This window comes from Sparus aurata, chromosome 24, assembly GCF_900880675.1.
Source record: "Sparus aurata chromosome 24, fSpaAur1.1, whole genome shotgun sequence".
In the NCBI taxonomy this organism is placed as follows: Eukaryota; Metazoa; Chordata; class Actinopteri; order Spariformes; family Sparidae; genus Sparus; species Sparus aurata.
Genome location: NC_044210.1, coordinates 11,828,729 through 11,846,415, shown reverse-complemented (window position 1 = coordinate 11,846,415; position 17,687 = coordinate 11,828,729). Strand labels below are relative to the sequence as shown.

Sequence of the window (17,687 nt, the reverse complement as noted above, 5' to 3'; positions counted from 1 at the left end):
AGTGTATTTTGTATTTTGGCCCGAAACCATTCAGTGCTTCATAAACCAACAGCAGCAGTTTTAAATCTATTCTCTGACAAAGAGAAAGCCAGTGTAAAGATGTGAGAACTGGAGTGATGTGATCTACTGTTTTGGTTCTTCAGCAGCAGCTGTCTGATGAGTTTTTTTAGAGAGTCCTGTAAAGACACCGTTACAGTAGTCGAGTCTGCTGAGGATAAATGCACAAATAAGTTTTTCCAAATCCTGCTGAGACATAAGTCCTTTTATCCTGGATATATTCTTAACATGACAGTAGGATGACTTTGTCACAGTCTTAGTGTGGCTGCTGAGCGGAGACTGTTAGTCGTTCTTCTTGGCTCCAAAAACAATTATTTCAGTCTTATCTTTGTTTAACTGAAGAAAACTCTAACACATCCAATTATTGATTTGTTCAATGCATCTACTCAGTGTTTGTATGAGATTATAGTCCCCTGGTGATATGGTTATATACAATTGTGTGGCATCTGCATGATTATGGTTAGCCCCCGTATCCACATCTGACTACAGAAGTGTTTAAATCACTAACTCATTAATTCTGTACCTGTGATGTTCCATCATTATATATCAAATACAGGTGTGTTCGCTTCTTTACTCAGACCTGAAGACGACCAACTGTGGTCAACACATTATATCAGTCACGTCCACATTCATGTCCATAAATGCAGCACACCAAATGTTCTAACTGATCTTTACAAGTATTTTAGGGAAGTTTTCGTTCTGCCACCAGTCTTGTGGGTTATTTTGTGTCAAAGTAGTTTTCGGCAAGTTTCAGGTGATGGTTTCCTTAACTGCCCGTTACCTTGATGCATGACAGGTGTTTCAGTCCTTCAGTGAAAAACAACATATGAGCAAATTTCATCAGTCTGAAGCAACAAAAAACTTTTACAAATGAGAAATCAATAAAGGATCTTACTCTTGAGTTTGTTCAGTTGTTTCTCGTGGTGTCATGATCTGTTCAGAGTCTCTTTGTGTCCGACTGAAGGATGAAGAAAAGTCAATGGTGAATCTTTTACTTACTGGTGTGGTTGAAAAGATTGAATCAATCATTACCAAATTAAATGAGACAAATGATGAGCTGAAAGTTAAGAATTACCTGTTCATATGTCTTCGTATCAGCAGGACTGCTGCTGCAACACAACAGACGACCAGCACCACAGACAATGTAGTGATGATGGTGAAACGTGTGATCTCACTCCCAGAATCCTCATTGAAACCTGTCAGATAAACAGAAGACATGAGTTTAAAGTTGTCATCGTTCTATAAATCAGTGTGTGTGGAAGTGTTTCTCACCTTCAGCAGGAATCATCCTGACCTCCTCTTTCTGAGGAGCAGAGAGCACTCGCACTGCACATCTAACCTCTGTGTCCATGTGATGGAGACGAGTCAGCACAGCTGTAGAGGTGACAGTGACTGTACCGTTGGTGTTGTTCACACTGACGGAGCTGTTTCCAGGAAAGTGGACGTTGTCTCTCAGGACAGTTAATGTCACTGTGGGAGCAGGTCGACCTGTGGCCGAGCAGGACACCACTGTCTCCTCAGAGCCTGATTCTCTCACATGGAGAACGGGTTCATGCAGCTCTGAACACAAAAGATATCAGATGAACTAAATGTAGTTAGTGGTGAGGATGAAGACACAATGCAGCAGCATGCTTTGTGTGAAGTTGGTTGGTTCTTACCGTAGACTTGGAGGCAGGTTGTACCAATGAGAGCACCTTCAGGGTCGGCGTTGAACAAACAGAGATAGCAGCCTTCATCTTCCTCTGTCACGTTTCTGATGAAGATGGAGCTGTTCTGCAGTCCAGCATCTGTAAACCCTACTTTATCTTTAAAGGCAGGATTCACTTTTTGACCAAATCTAGTAGTGTAAGAAGCAAGTTTCTCCTCTCTGTCAGGTAAAACCTTGAGCCAGATGACCTGAACAACATCTTTAGACTGCAGCAGCTCACACCTGAAACCAGCTTCTTCTCCAGCAGCTGCAGTCACAGTCCTCCGTGTTCGTATCAGATCTGTCAGACCTGCAGGACATGACAGATTATTAGTACTGTGATTGTGGTTGGTGTTTTTTTACTTTCAGAATTTGACATAAAACATGAATTATTAGTCCTGTGTGAAGCCAGAAATAGACTTTTACCCTTATATTCACATTGAACAACAAGAATCATAGAAGGACATTTAGTTTCAAAAGTCTTCCTGCATGTTCTACATTAAAAGAGCATCTTGTAAAATTGTTTTGGAGAACAAATGGAAATACAATTTTACCTTTATAAATGATAAAATATAATCTTAGCACTCTGTTCAAGCTCACTTTATGGCCGGGAATATACTCCGAACAAATAATATGATTTAGAAAGATCAAAGTATCTTAACACTGTGCTTGTGGATGGATTTTTTTTTTTTTATAGCTTTAAGAATGAAAATGTGGTGAATTTGACAGATAAAAATGAACTACTAATAATGTCAGTTTAACAGCTGAATGAAATGTGTGAAACATGTTACTGTATTATCTTTCTCGTACCTTTCTGAAAGACTCCCAACACACACAACAGATGAATGAGTGAGCGGTGCTCCATCTCTGCTGCAGACAGCACGCTGAATGAACCGCCAATATTCAAATCTCCCACCTGTCACTGTAGGCTGCGCTCACAGGTGTCCAAAGGTGACTTCCAGGTAAGCTGATCCTCGAGGGTGTCACATAAACACTTATTCACCGAAACATGAAGCATCCAGACCCAAGAAACAAGCCTGCAGGCTAATCTTATTATCTAAATCATAACTAAAAAATGTCAGATATAAGAAATGACTAATTTACTGTTAAAGGTGATTTAAACAGCGCGTGACGCCTGGTGCACTCAACCCCACCACAGTGGTACATCCCGACCAATCAGGGAGCAGTACATGGACATGAACTAGATTATCTCAGATTGCTGTCTGTTCTGTTGAGACAGAAATTAGTTCAATTATGTTGTAGATAACACAAAGATCATATTGATTTATAAGAAACATTGATTTGTTTTATCATTGTTGCACATCACTTCAACGCAGCACTTTCACACATTTATTAATATTCAGTGCAGACTGTAATTTCATCAAGTTTCAGTTTATTTATAAAGATACAAAACCAGCAGTACAGTTATATACATTTCATTTGAACTAGTGTAAAATACATCACAGATGTTACAAAACACTTGTTATAAAAGCAGCCCTCATCTGGTTCTGTCACAGTCCTGATCACTGTGGAGCGGTGACATGTTGTCTCACTAAACTAATGATGGAGCGACTTAAACAAACAAAAAGGAGTCGCTGAGACACTGAGGTTGTCTGACGCGCTTCCTAAAAGAAGTCACTGATATTCGAAAATAACTTTCAACTCATGATAAAATGCACAAACTCATAATCAAAATACACCGACCCAGCCCCCCCCGACAATGAGAGATGAACAGCTGCCTATATTAACTAATAAACCCGCCCACATCCACGTCACCCACTAGCCCCCTACTCAATATGACCACATAAAAAAATATCAAAACCAAAACAAACAGCAAAAGATAACAATATCCCTTCACCTTGTAACTAATAGAAAAACACCTACTAATTCATTCGTGGCTCCTACAAATGACCACAGCTGCAAACTTAGGACACAATTTAGTTCAACAGAATATCTTTTCCGAGGGTGTTTTTGTGACCTGTTGTTGATGTCGTTAAACAGAGTTCATTATTGATATTCAGGATGTAAACAGTCTCATTTGACATTACACAAACTGATTTACAGGAGCATACAAATAACATTAAAAAACATTTTTAAAAATGCATTTAAAATACAATTAAAAACAAGTAAGAAGAGTTAAGTTAAGTAGGCTAAAATAGAAAAAGTTTTAAAAGAGACCAGATTAGAAAATAAAAGTCACAGTGCAGTTCAGACCTTTAAAATTGCTTCAGTGAAAAGCAGCTGCAAACAGAAAGGTCTTCAGTGTTGATTTAAACGAGGTGAGACTCAGAGCAGACCTGCAGTTTTCAGTTTGTTCCAGATCTGTGATTCATAATAACTGAACACTGCTTCTCCATGTTTAGTTCTGACTCTGGAGACTAAAAGCAGACGAGTACCTGACGACCTCAGAGGTCTGGACGCTTCATAACGTGGCAGCAGGTCAGAAGTGTATTTTGTATTTTGGCCTGAAACCATTCAGTGCTTCATAAACCAACAGCAGGAGTTTTAAATCTATTCTCTGACAAAGAGAAAGTCAGTGTAAAGATGTGAGAACTGGAGTGATGTGATCTACTGTTTTGGTTCTTGTTTGGACTCGAGCAGCAGCGTTCAGAATCAGCAGCAGCTGTCTGATGAGTTTTTTTAGAGAGTCCTGTAAAGACACTGTTACAGTAGTCGAGTCTGCTGAAGATAAATGCACGGACAAGTTTGTCAAAATCCTGCTGAGACATATGTCCATTTATCCTGGATATATTCTTAAGGTGACAGTAGGATGACTTTGTCACAGTCTTAGTGTGGCTGCTGAGTGGAGACTGTTAGTCGTTGTTCTTGGCTCCAAAAACAATTATTTCAGTCATTGCACATGATGCAATGTTTGAGTTACAAAATACAGAAAAACTGTTGCATTGTCCTTAAAGTTGAATCATTCCTGTACAGATGTTCCAGTTCTCTCCACAGTCAGGTGTGAGCATCTGTATCCACGTCTGACTACAGAAGTGTTTAAATCACTAACTCATTAATTCTGTACCTGTGATGTTCCATCATTATATATCAAATACAGGTGTGTTCGCTTCTTTACTCAGACCTGAAGACGACCACCTGTGGTCAACACATTATATCAGTCACATCCACATTCATGTCCATAAATGCAGCACGCCAAATGTTGTAACTGATCTTACACAAATGTCACCGTATTTTAGGGAAGTTTTCGTTTTGCCACCAGCCTTGTGGGTTATTTTGTGTCAAAATAGTTTTCGGCAAATTTCAGGCGATGGTTCTGAGCTTTCACCTCCTTCCCTTTTCTCAGGTGGCGTCCGTTTCCTTAAGTTCTCGTTATCTTGATGCATGACAGGTGTTTTGGTCCTTCAGTGAAAAACAACATGTGAGTCAATTTCATCAGTCTGAAGCAACAACAAACTTTTACAAATGAGAAATCAATAAAGGATCTTACTCTTGAGTTTGTTCAGTTGTTTCTCGTGGTGTCATGATCTGTTCAGAGTCTCTTTGTGTCCGACTGAAGGATGAAGAAAAGTCAATGATGAATCTTTTACTTACTGGTGTGGTTGAAAAGATTGAATCAATCATTACCAAATTAAATGAGACAAATGATGAGTTAAAGTTAAGAATTACCTGTTCATATGTCTTCGTATCAGCAGGACTGTGATGACTGCTGCTGCAACACAACAGAAGGGCAGCACCACTGACAATGTAGTGATGATGGTGAAATGTGTGATCTCACTCCCGGAATCCTCATTGAAACCTGTCAGATAAACAGAAGACATGAGTTTAAAGTTGTCATCATTCTATAAATCAGTGTGTGTGGAAGTGTTCCTCACCTTCAGCAGACTGTTTGACTTCAGCAGGAATCATCCTGACCTCCTCTTTCTGAGGAGCAGAGAGCACTCGCACTGCACATCTAACCTCTGTGTCCATGTGATGGAGACGAGTCAGCACAGCTGTAGAGGTGACAGTGACTGTACCGTTGGTGTTGTTCACACTGACGGAGCTGTTTCCAGGAAAGTGGACGTTGTCTCTCAGGACAGTTAATGTCACTGTGGGAGCAGGTCGACCTGTGGCCGAGCAGGACACCACTGTCTCCTCAGAGCCTGATTCTCTCACATGGAGAACGGGTTCATGCAGCTCTGAACACAAAAGATATCAGATGAACTAAATGTAGTTAGTGGTGAGGATGAAGACACAATGCAGCAGCATGCTTTGTGTGAAGTTGGTTGGTTCTTACCGTAGACTTGGAGGCAGGTTTTACCAGTGAGAGCACCTTCAGGGTCGGCGTTGAACAAACAGAGATAGCAGCCTTCATCTTCCTCTGTCACATTTCTGATGAAGATGGAGCTGCTCTGCAGTCCAGCATCTGTAAACCCTACTTTATCTTTAAAGACAGGATTCACTTTTTGACCATATCTACTAGTGTAAGAAGCAAGTGTCTCCTCTCCCTCAGGTAAAACTTTGTGCCAGGTGACCTTAACAACATCTTTAGACTGCAGCAGCTCACACCTGAAACCAGCTTCTTCTCCAGCAGCTGCAGTCACAGTCCTCCGTGTTCGGATCAGATCTGTCAGACCTGCAGGACATGACAGATTATTAGTACTGTGATTGTGGTTGGTGGCTTTTGTCTTTAAAAAACATGAATTATAAGTTATGTGTGAAGCCACAAAAAGTCGATAACCTGAAAATGTGTTTATATTCACAAGAAGGATCACAGAAGGACATTTAGTCTCAAAAGTCTTCCTGCATGTTCTACATTAAAAGAATCTTGTAACATTATGTTGGAGAACACACACTGATATTAGCACAATGAATGAATGAATGAGTAAGTGAAGGAAATGGATGCAGACCACGTGTTGGCAGCAAATCTCACTCTGACAGAAACAAAGAGCAGTCAGCAGTCTCACAGCTGTGCTTTCAGATTAAGAGCAAGAAGTTTCACAGCTGTATAAAAATGACTGTATCGTCTCTTTCTTACCTTTCTGTAAGAGTCCAAACACACAAAGTAAATGTAGAACTGCACTGAGCGCCATTTTTGCCGCTGACTGTAAACATGTCTACCACCAAAATGTGCTTGAAAACGAAGGTTACAGTTAAAGGAGGCGGAGCTTCACTGACTAATGTATTGAAACCTGACACGTGGGGAGGAACAATGTGAACCATCTGACAGAAGATATGAAGCTGCAACAAGCTGCTGATCATTTACTTTACTGTGTGTTACCCAACATGTTATGAAGAAAATCAGACACATTGTCTCTGAGCAGAGTTCAGTTTTATATCATTTCCTCTTCAAGTCCATCTCAGGTTTGTTGCTGCTCTGTGTGCACAATGTGCAGCAGATCACATTCACATGGTCCAGTGTGTCAGAAGTGTGCCAAACACAGTTTCAGTTATTCAGTGGTTCCTTTGGTGCAGTTGTTCCTGAGGCCTGATCAGAACCAGTACATCACACTGGGTGTATTACAAATGTTTTCCTTTTCGATCTTCATGTTGAGACATGAACGTAACAGATATCACTTCCTGTCTTCACTCAAGTTATCAGTGTTTCACTTGGTGTCACTATAATCTGGGACAGAGTCAGAGAGTGAAGAGACGAATGTGACTCAACACAACGTGAAACTTTAAAACATTACCTACAATAGTTCATACAGTTAATAGAAGAGAGTCATGTTTGAAATAACAATAAAAAAGAGCTCTTCAAGGTGCCTTTTTTATTTTTCACCCCTCAAACATCCTGAGTTTGTCACTGTGGACACAATACAAGATGTAGTTAAAAAGATCAACATAATCCAGGGCAACAGAAACATCAGGCAGACACAGAAACACTTTTTGTCATCAAATCACATTTTAATAAGGTGTGCAAAACATACAAAAATACAGAAACATTTCAGAAGATAAAGCATTTAAAATTTTTCATTTAAAAGATGTTATCATTACAAAGAAAGTCCATAAACATTTTGCACAGATTAAAATCAAGTGTTGACAGAGAACAGCACATGGAAGCAAAACAACACAGTAAAAGCAGACCATTTAAAGTGCAACAAAAATTAATACTATGATGATGATAATACATCTCATTTAAACTTTATATATACTTAAAGCTCTACAGTCGACGACGATCCAGGTCATCATTTGGGAATAAGATAGAAAATGCTTCATGTGACACCTTTATAGATCCATTTTTCAAGCAGAAAATTAAATTGTGTAACATAACTTGGTCAGAGGAACTTGGACTCATGATATTTAGTGTCTCTCTCTTTTCCAGATGACACTATCAGCTCCAGTCTCTGACATCACTGCCTCCTACAGGACATCTGCTGCTTTTTAACTCCCATCACTGAAACACATCAGCTTGTAACGCTGGAATTCAGCCTGAAGCAAACATTTACTATTGCACTGTGTTGCATTCACTGTAACTCTTAATAACAGTGAAGTGAACTGTATAAAAGTCCACCTGTGATTAACTCAGCTGTCTGTGTGACCACCACAGTCTTGTACTGGAGGATTCTCTGTCGTTAACTTTGGTAGTCAAGTTTTTAGTTGATTCCTCTTGTTGAAAACTCTTATTTATTTTTCCAGTAGACGTCTGCGATCTTATTAACTCGTTCTCTTCCTGCATTAAAGGTGTTTTCATCCTTCAAATAACATCGAGACATTGTTCAGTTTCTACATGACTGCAGCAAGTAAACAGAAGCAGAGAGAAAAGTGAGCGATAAAACAGACAGAAAAAACACGTGTTCATACCTGAAATAAAATACAAAATCAGTCAATTTCTAAATCTGTCTGAACAAATGATAAATGAACGCGCTGACTATAAACACATAATGCTCCATGAAGAGTTCAGTGCATCACAGTTGGCTTCATTAATAAATACAATGGTTTTGAAAAGTCAAAAACAGAGTGAAGACTAAATCATGTTTAAATGAAGCAACACACTAAAAATGACTAGATTGTCTTACTCATAAATATTTTTGTTTTTTTTGTGGGGTCTTCATAAGACGAAGACAACACAAGGGCCAAATCTCATTACTGCTTTGAATTATCAAGTAAAAAATCTTTGCTCAGTACATTTGAACCTTTCTTAGACTTTACAGCCATGAGAGTCAGCTGATCATCGGTTATTATGTTGGCTGAAAAATCCATGTTGTGCATCTCTAAAACATACAGGATGGTAATTGTTCATCTGGATGCAACAGTGAACTGGTGTAAAAAACATGTTAAAGATGTTACAAAACACTTGTTAATATGTAAAGTCACATTAAAACAGAGAAGCGAAGTCAGCACACCAAATGCTGTAAGTGATCTTCCACAGGTCTGTTTCAGGTCAGGTTTCCTTCTGTCACCAGTCTTGTGAGTCACTTTGTGTCACCAAACTAGTTGTCGCCGAGTGCTGGTCGATGGTTCTGGGCTGTCACTTACTTCACCTTTCTCAGGTGTCATCCATCACCTTAACTGCTGCTTATCTTCACACATCAATGGTGTTTCGGTCCTTTAGTTAAAAACAACATATGAATCAACTTCATCATTCTGAAGCAACAAAAAACAAGTGAGAAATTAATAAAGGATCTTACTCTTGAGTGTGTTCAGTTGTTTCTCGTGGTGTCATGATCTCCTCAGAGTCTCTTTGTGTCCGACTGAAGGATGAAGAAAAGTCAATGTTGAATCTTTTACTTACTGGTGTGGTTGACCAAATTACCAAATCAAATGAGACAAATGATGAGTTGAAGTTAAGAATCACCTGTTCATATGTCTTCGTATCAGCAGGACTGTGATGACTGCTGCAACACAACAGAAGAACAGCACCACAGACAATATAGTGATGATGGTGAACCAAGTGATCTCACTCCCAGAATCCTCCTGGAAACCTGTCAGATAAACAGAAGACATGAGTTTAAAGTTGTCATCATTCTATAAATCAGTATGTGTGGAAGTGTTCCTCACCTTCAGCAGGAATCATTCTGACCTCCTCTTTCTGAGGAGCAGAGAGCACTCGCACTGCACATCTAACCTCTGTGTCCATGTGATGGAGACGAGTCAGCACAGCTGTAGAGGTGACAGTGACTGTACCGTTGGTGTTGTTCACACTGACGGAGCTGTTTCCAGGAAAGTGGACGTTGTCTCTCAGGACAGTTAATGTCACTGTGGGAGCAGGTCGACCTGTGGCCGAGCAGGACACCACTGTCTCCTCAGAGCCTGATTCTCTCACATGGAGAACGGGTTCATGCAGCTCTGAACACAAAAGATATGTAAAAATGTCACATTCATGATGTCGTAGCAAAGACATCAACATATGATTTAACACTTTCTGTCCCGTATGGTGAGGTGAACATAATGAACAGTGAAACTGATTAAAGTCATAATTCTCTACATGTAGTGTTCTTTGTAATGAACAACAGAAATGACTTTACTTTACCGTAGAGTTGGAGGCAGGTTGTAGCCTTTAGATCATCTCTAGGATCAATGTAGAACAAACAGAGATAGCAGCCTTCATCTTCCTCTGTCACGTTTCTGATGAAGATGGAGCTGTTCTGCAGTCCAGCATCTGTAAACCCTACTTTATCTTTAAAGGCAGGATTCACTTTTTGACCATATTTAGTGGTGTAAATAGCAAGTGTCTCCTCTCTGTCAGGTAAAACTTTCTGCCAGGTGACCTGAACAACATCTTTAGACTGCAGCAGCTCACACCTGAAACCAGCTTCTTCTCCAGCAGCTGCAGTCACAGTCGTCTGTGTTCGTATCAGATCTGTCAGACCTGCAGGACATGACAGATTATTAGTACTGTGATTGTGGTTGGTGGTTTTTGTCTTCAGAAATGTGACATAAAACATGAATTATAAGTCCTGTGTGAAGCCGGAAAAAGACTGTTAAATGAGCATGTGATTATATTCACAACAAGGAGCACCATGGGTGCAGATCCCAGGGGGGGACAAGGGGGACATGTCTCCCTCAATCTCTCTATAAAAGCAAGGAATCTCTGTCTGTCTGTGTGTGTGTGCCTCAAATATCTCTGCAGATCAGGATCAGACTGACCTGACATTTTCAACATGGCTGCTGCATGGTTTAAGGGTGTGCAACGTCGGATTTGTTTGGACTACAATGATACCATTAATAAATGATTTCATAAATGATTTAACAATTCCGCTAGCATTGTCCACCGGAGCCAATCACTGCAGAGCTCATCCCCACAACACACCTTAAGAAACAAGCGGATTGGAACGGGATTTTGCCGGCCGATCAGGATGTTCGTGTGGAGCTAGCTGCTAGCCCACCCCCACGCCCCACCTCCTGAGTCGACTGATGCACAGGCGCGTCCAAAACTGGATTTATGATAAATAATGTCCACTAGCTTTTTCGCGAACATCGCTGTCACGTTTGCTTTGTGTCTGGTGCAGGAAGAAACGGTAAAAACTGGCTTTTGTCACGAAAGTGTCCGCTATGGAAAGCCGTTTGAGCATTTATTCAATATCCTTTATATCAGACTTAAGATTCATGTACTAGTAAGCGTTTTGTCCTCACTAGTAAGACAATTTGGCGCACTAGTAGAACTACTAGGGTGCACTAGTAGAACGACCGTGTCTTACCAGTAATGTTTTTTCCATTACTAGTGCCATTTTTGGCCTACTAGTGCCCAATCAAACCCTACTAGTAAACTACTGTTCTGCACTAGTAACACTACTAGGCCCTACTAGTAAGCATATGTCACTCACTAGTAGCCTTTTGGACCCTACTAGTAGCACTAAAATTCCCACTAGTAGCACTAGTAAGGCATTTTTACCTCACTAGTACTACTAGTAAGTACAAAAATGTCCACTAGTAGTACTAGTAAGAGCCAAAATGTCCACTAGTAGCACTAGTAAGATGTTTTTGATCTCACTAGTACTACTAGTGAGGGTCAAAATGTCTACTAGTAATACTAGTACTGCTCTTTTGACATCACTAGTACTACTAGTGAGGTCCAACGTGCCTAATAGTACTACTAGTAAGGTGTTTTTTACCTCACTAGTACTACTAGTAAGGTGTTTTTTACCTCACTAGTACTACTAGTAAGGCCCAAATTGTCTACTAGTACTACTAGTAAGAGCCACAGCAACCACTAGTAGCACTAGTTGGGATATTTTGGACCATACTAGTACTACTAGTAAGGGCAAAAGTGTCTAGTAGTACTAGTAAGGTGGTTTTGGCTTACTAGTAGTACTAGTAAGGGTCCAAATGTTTACTTGTAGAACTAGTGAAATAACATGCTAATGGAGAGGTGGGGACAGCACAAGCATTGAGGTTTCCTATTGGCTCTTCTGAAAGAATTCCACCCAGCAAAAACTTAACCCCATAAAGCCTGATGAGCTTTTACTGTTGTTGTTGTTGTTAAGAAAAAGAACAATAATGATATCAAAAGATAGCCTTGATATCCCTGATATCAGTGATATCCGTGATATCAAAGATATCCTTGATATCCGTGATATCAAAGATATCCTTGATGTCAGTGATATCAAAGATATCCGTGATATCACTGATATCAAAGATATCACGGATATCACTAGTACTGCTTGGGGGATAAAGTAATGACAAAAACTATTACAATAATAATTCTGGGCATATCTTAGCCACTATCTATCTATCTATCTATCTTAGCTTTGAATATTTTAATTCTTACAAATGGAGATAAAATTGATATTGATTTGTAAGTAATATAATATATATAATAAACATGAATAAACAAAAAATACTAAAGAAACATAAACAAATAAATGACCTAATTAATAAGCCTTTTAATATCAGAAATGCATTCAGTTAATTTTCATTTTATAATAATACAAAACAAGTTGACACATCTTCCGAAATGACTGCTGCTAAACACTCTGGTATTCAGAGCGGCCCCTTTAAGGCCTCAAGCACACAGTTTGAACATTCACCAATCAAAATCCATGTACCACCTTCCTCATTTGCATGCAGTCCACTAGTACTACTAGTGGCGGCATCTTGCAACTTACATGTACACAAGTAATGGCTAGAATGTCCACTAGTAACACTAGTGAGGCTATTATGATTCTACTAGTACTACTAGTAAAAGCCAAAATGCCCACTAGTAGTACTAGTACAGCATTTGTGACCTTACTAGTACTACTAGTGTGGGCCAGAATGTCTACTAGTACTACTAGTAACAGCCAACATGTCTACTAGTAGCACTAGTGAGACATTCATGATCTTACTAGTACTACTGGTAGAGGGCAACATGTCTGCTAGTACTACTAGTGACAGCCAAAATGTCTACTAGTAGCACTAGTAAGGGCCAAGATGTGTACTAGTAGCACTAGTAAGTGGCAAAATATCCACTGGTAGCACTAGTGGGAGAATTTTGCACCTTACTAGTAGTACTACTAACATAAAAATGCTCACTAGTGTTACTAGTGACAGATAATTGTTTCTTACTAGTGTAACTAGTAGAAGAACGTTTGTCTTACAAGAGCCTCTGAACCTAACATGTAAGGAGTTTGGCTGTACTAGTATGACACAATACACCACTAGTGCGCAACTAGCGCGCTACTAGGATGCAATTGCACACTACTAGTGCATGACTTCATGCAACTTGTAAGACATTTCTGTAACATGTAAGACATTTCTACATTTCTAGGCCAAATTTGGCATACTAGTAGGACAGCTACGTCTTACTAGTGAAGCAAAACTGTGCACTAGTTGACAACTGTGCGCTACTAGTACTAGTACTACTAGTGGACATTTTGTACTTACTAGTAGTACTAGTGAGGCCTTACTAGTGCTACTAGTGGGCATTTTGTTGCTACTAGTAGGGTCCAAAAGGCTACTAGTGAGTGACACATGCCTACTAGTAGGGCCTAGTAGTGTTACTAGTGCAGAACAGTAGTTTACTAGTAGGGTTTGATTGGGCCAAAAGTGGCACTAGTAGTGGAAAAAACATTACTGGTAAGACACGGTCGTTCTACTAGTGCGCCAAACTGTCTTACTAGTGAGGACAAAACGCTTACTAGTACATGAACCTTAAGTCTGATATCAAGGATACTGAATAAATGCTCAAACGGCTTTCCATAGTCCGCAAGCAGCAAGTGTTTGCAAGCAAAAAAACACATTCTCATTGGTGGAAAAAGGCGCCACACCAACCAATCACAAAATGATATGGCTAAACACATGATTTGGTTGCTGAGGAACAGTGGGAAGAGTGACAGCAGCAGTGACGGTGACAGAGACAACGAGTTTTGAGAGTTGAGAGATTTGTGACATATAGTGTGTTTGGAGTGTATTGTTAGTGTGTTATGTAGTGTTTAGTGTGTAGTGAAGTTGTTTTTTTGTGTTTTTTGAGTCAAAACAACGAGGAGACTGCTGAATGTGGAGCCGGCAGTGGAGATGCACCGATCAGGATTTTTGGGGCCGATCACCGATCACCGATCAAAGTGTCAAATCCATAAATTCTTCTATATTGTTGTCTTGTGTAACTTTCATATATTTAATTAATGATTCTTCTTACACAACATTGACATTGTATTATTAAGTATAAAAATTAGGAGATGAGAAAGTATCATGAATTAACCACCGTTTTATTGCAGGCTGAGGCAATGTGCAATATTTCACACTCTAGAGACTCTTAGAGACAACTTGGACTCAGCTTACATAGAGTAACTGTAGCTTACTAGTGGGAATGCATGCAGTCAGGGTGGGAATTTCATCATTTTAGGGGCAAGTCCATTTGGCCTGCACTTTTTTTTTCAGGGGCACCAAGGCCACATGTCAGGGCACAAAGGCCACTGAGTAAAATGTGTTGATTTACCTTTCAGACTGATACCATAACTTCCTAATTTATAATAAGACATGGATTATGTATTAAAACATTTTTTAAATACCAATATCAAGTTAATGTTACATTACAAAACAGTTTTTTTAAGTAGGGTTAGGGTGAGGTGAGTTTTGTGACGCCACACTGAATATTAGTGTTATTGAATATTTCTCCCTAGAAATTCCCCCAAATTATGGCAAAGCACATTTTTTCCAAACAAAAAATCTGTAGAATAACCAGCAGGAGACCATTGATGTGTGGAGTGATTTTGGTGACACTACACTCTGAATAATAGTGAAGTTATTGAATTTTTTGTAGTTTCTCTTTTCGGTGTTGCACTTTGTAGACGGTCCCTGCGCCCTCGTCTCACAGCTGGCTGACCATACAGACCAGAGTTCATGTCCAGATGCTCGTTTTGATTAACATACGGTTGTAGCTCGTTGTCTATCGTAGTACGGTGGGAAAGAGCCGTCAGTTGTGTTTTAACAAGGTTTCACTTATGAGTTATTGATCCGGGAAGTTCGAATCTGTGAATATATTTCCAACTTTACCAAACTAAATCCTACCACATAAGTCAGTTACGTATCATGTCAAAACCGGCTGCTCTCGCTGCACTGTAAGTTTCGTACTTCTGTTTTGAGACGCTGCTGCTGTGTGAGAGGCTTTCACGTGAGATCATCGTGATGATGAGGCTCCACCTGCGCGAACCGCGGACTCACTGAAGTTACTGTGAGTGACTACTGTGCACTCAGGTGGCTGTAATTAAAGACAAGCTCGCTACGCTGACAGGGGCACAGAGGCCACTGTGGCTGTACGATGAGTTTTTTTTTCACGCTGCATCAAGGCCAAAGTGCGGGGCAACAGCGGCCATGGCCGCCGTGAAATTCCCACGCTGCATGCAGTCAGTGCACTGTCTCTATATTGAAACGTCATCTGATCGGCCTGATTTGATCTATTTTGAGAACTCCGATCAAAACCGATAGGGGCATTATCGGCCGATTGCGATCGGTTGCCGATCGATCGGTGCATCTCTAGCCGGCAGGAGAGCTGAGGGAGGCCTGAGCCTGAGGCATTGCCTGCATTTAAATGTAAATAGTTACATATATAACTTTGAAAAATTAAAAAAACTTATGCACAAATTTAGCAGACAATTTATATTTGCATTAGAAGTAATAAAAATGGTTTGTTAAACATATTTGTGGTTTTCACAGTACAAAATCTAAGTTTTTCCTACTCTTTATGTTTTTTGTGATTTAAGGTCTATAGTGTTAATTTAATATGTCAAAATGAAAAAATAACTGTACAGTCACACGTGAGGTTGTGCTGAAAATAATTACACCAAACAAGGTAAGGTAAATAGTTTTTAAGGTAAAATATAATGGTATAATCAAAAGTACTCAAAAACGGCCAATCATATCCCTGACATTCCACCTTCAAACACAGCCTCATTTGGCCATCCATGAAAAAGCTACTGAACCTCCCACTTTTCTATAGGAATACATGCTTCCTACAGGCAATGCACTAGTTTCTGAAAAACATGAATTGTCCCCCCCAATAAAAATACCCTAAATTATTCAGAATCAAACAAATGTATTTTCAGAGTTGATCATTAAATCATCATCATAAAAAACATGATCAGTTAGTTTACACAACTTGGTTAGGGCCTCATATTTTGATATTCATCCATATCAATGAATCATGCATAAAGTAGTCCCATACACTGGGAGAAAAGGAAGATGGTGAGAAGAATTGGGGATCTAGGAAGGTTGGAGGGAGGCGAAAGATGAGAACATGAGTAGACATTACATACCTGAGAGCCTTAAAATTATGAATTACTAATAAAACAGTTAGGTAAGCAGTGAAACGCATTGTTGGTTGTTTAGGACAAATAAACAAGAAAGGTAAGCACAATAAATGATTCCCTGTGCAGTGCTTTTCGAATGATATGACGAGCCTCTACGAAGTTATGATTTACGGTGGCATGGTATGACTTGCATATGGGCAAAAAAAAGAGTCAAAAGTCTTCCTGCATGTTCTACATGAAAAGAGCATCTTTTGGCATTATGTTGGAGAACAAACACTGATATGAGCACAATGAATGGATGAATAAGTTAAGGAAACAGATGCAGACCACGGGTTGGCAGCAAATCTCACTCTGGCAGAAACAAAGAGCAGTCAGCAGTCTCACAGCTGTGCTTTCAGTTTAAGAGCAAGAAGTTTCACAGCTGCATAAAAATGAAATGTATCGTCTCTTTCTTACCTTTCTGAAAGAGTCCAAACACACAAAGTAAATGTAGAACTGCACTGAGCACCATCTCTGATGCAGACTGTAAACATATCTACCGCCAAAATGTGCTTGAAAGCGAAGGTTACAGTTAAAGGAGGCGGAGCTTCACTGACTAATGTAGTGAAATCTGACACTTGGGGAGGAACACTATGATCCATCTGACAGAAGATATGACGCTGCAACAAGCTGCTGATCATTTACTTCACTGTGTTACCCAACATGTTATTAATGGTGACAATCAGACACATTGTCTCTGAGCAGAGTTCATTTCCTCCTCAAGTCCATCTCAGGTTTGTTGCTGCTCTGTGTGCACAATGTGCACCAGATCACATTCACATGGTCCAGTGTGTCAGAAGTGTGCCAAACACAGTTTCAGTTATTCAGTGGTTCCTTTGGTGCAGTTGTCCCTGAGGCCTGATCAGAACCAGTACATCACACTGGGTGTATTACAAATGTTTTCCTTTTCGATCTTCATGTTGAGACATGAACGTAACAGATATCACTTCCTGTCTTCACTCAAGTTATCAGTGTTTCACTTGGTGTCACTATAATCTGGGACAGAGTCAGAGAGTGAGGAACAGATGAATGTGACTCAACACAACGTGAAGCTTTAAAACATTACCTACAATAGTTCATACACTTATTAGACGAGAGTCATGTTTGAAATAACACTGAAAAATGCCCTTCAGGGTGCCATTTTTATTTTTCACCCCTCAAACATCCTGAGTTTGTCACTGTGGACACAATACAAGATGTAGTTAGAAAGATCAACATAATCCAGGGCAACAGAAACATCAGGCAGACACAAAAACACTTTTTTTGTCTTTAAATCACATTTTAATAAGTTGTGCAAA

The 17,687-nt window shown here is 39.8% G+C and overlaps 2 protein-coding genes across 3 annotated transcripts in view; both read right to left on the bottom strand.

Moving 5' to 3' along the window:
* Positions 1–161: 161 nt before the first annotated feature.
* Positions 162–17,687, bottom strand: part of LOC115576586 (OX-2 membrane glycoprotein-like) — a 49,234-nt gene continuing 31,708 nt past the window's right edge. Inside the window, exons 3-6 of the mRNA XM_030409115.1 lie at positions 9,686–9,973; positions 9,483–9,609; positions 9,316–9,378; positions 162–864 (exon numbers count right to left, since the gene is read on the bottom strand). Of these exons, the coding sequence (XP_030264975.1) occupies positions 786–864; positions 9,316–9,378; positions 9,483–9,609; positions 9,686–9,973 (557 nt within the window). The 3' untranslated portion in view covers positions 162–785. The remainder of the gene's footprint in view (positions 865–9,315; positions 9,379–9,482; positions 9,610–9,685; positions 9,974–17,687) is intronic.
* On the bottom strand, positions 1,907–6,792 carry LOC115576580 (uncharacterized). Of its 2 annotated transcripts, none has more exons than XM_030409109.1 (6): positions 6,723–6,792; positions 5,982–6,320; positions 5,578–5,883; positions 5,372–5,501; positions 5,193–5,255; positions 1,907–2,054 (listed from the first exon to the last, which is right to left on the bottom strand). In XM_030409109.1, the coding sequence occupies exons 1-6, from the start codon at positions 6,775–6,777 to the stop codon at positions 1,982–1,984; spliced, it is 966 nt and encodes a 321-aa protein (XP_030264969.1). In that variant the 5' UTR covers positions 6,778–6,792; the 3' UTR covers positions 1,907–1,981. The 2 variants fall into 2 exon arrangements, with proteins under 2 accessions (XP_030264969.1, XP_030264968.1); XM_030409108.1 differs by lacking the exon at positions 1,907–2,054 and adding an exon at positions 4,407–5,104.

Bases quoted from the DNA above. Each gene is read 5' to 3' on its own strand.
- LOC115576580 (XM_030409108.1), bottom strand. From the start codon at position 6,777: ATGGCGCTCAGTGCAGTTCTACATTTACTTTGTGTGTTTGGACTCTTA. The intron at 5,884-5,981 runs GTAAGAACCAAC...TTTTGTGTTCAG, and splicing joins AACCTGCCTCCAAGTCTACG to AGCTGCATGAACCCGTTCTC. The intron at 5,105-5,192 runs GTAAGATCCTTT...TTTTCACTGAAG, and splicing joins ACAACTGAACAAACTCAAGA to GACCAAAACACCTGTCATGC.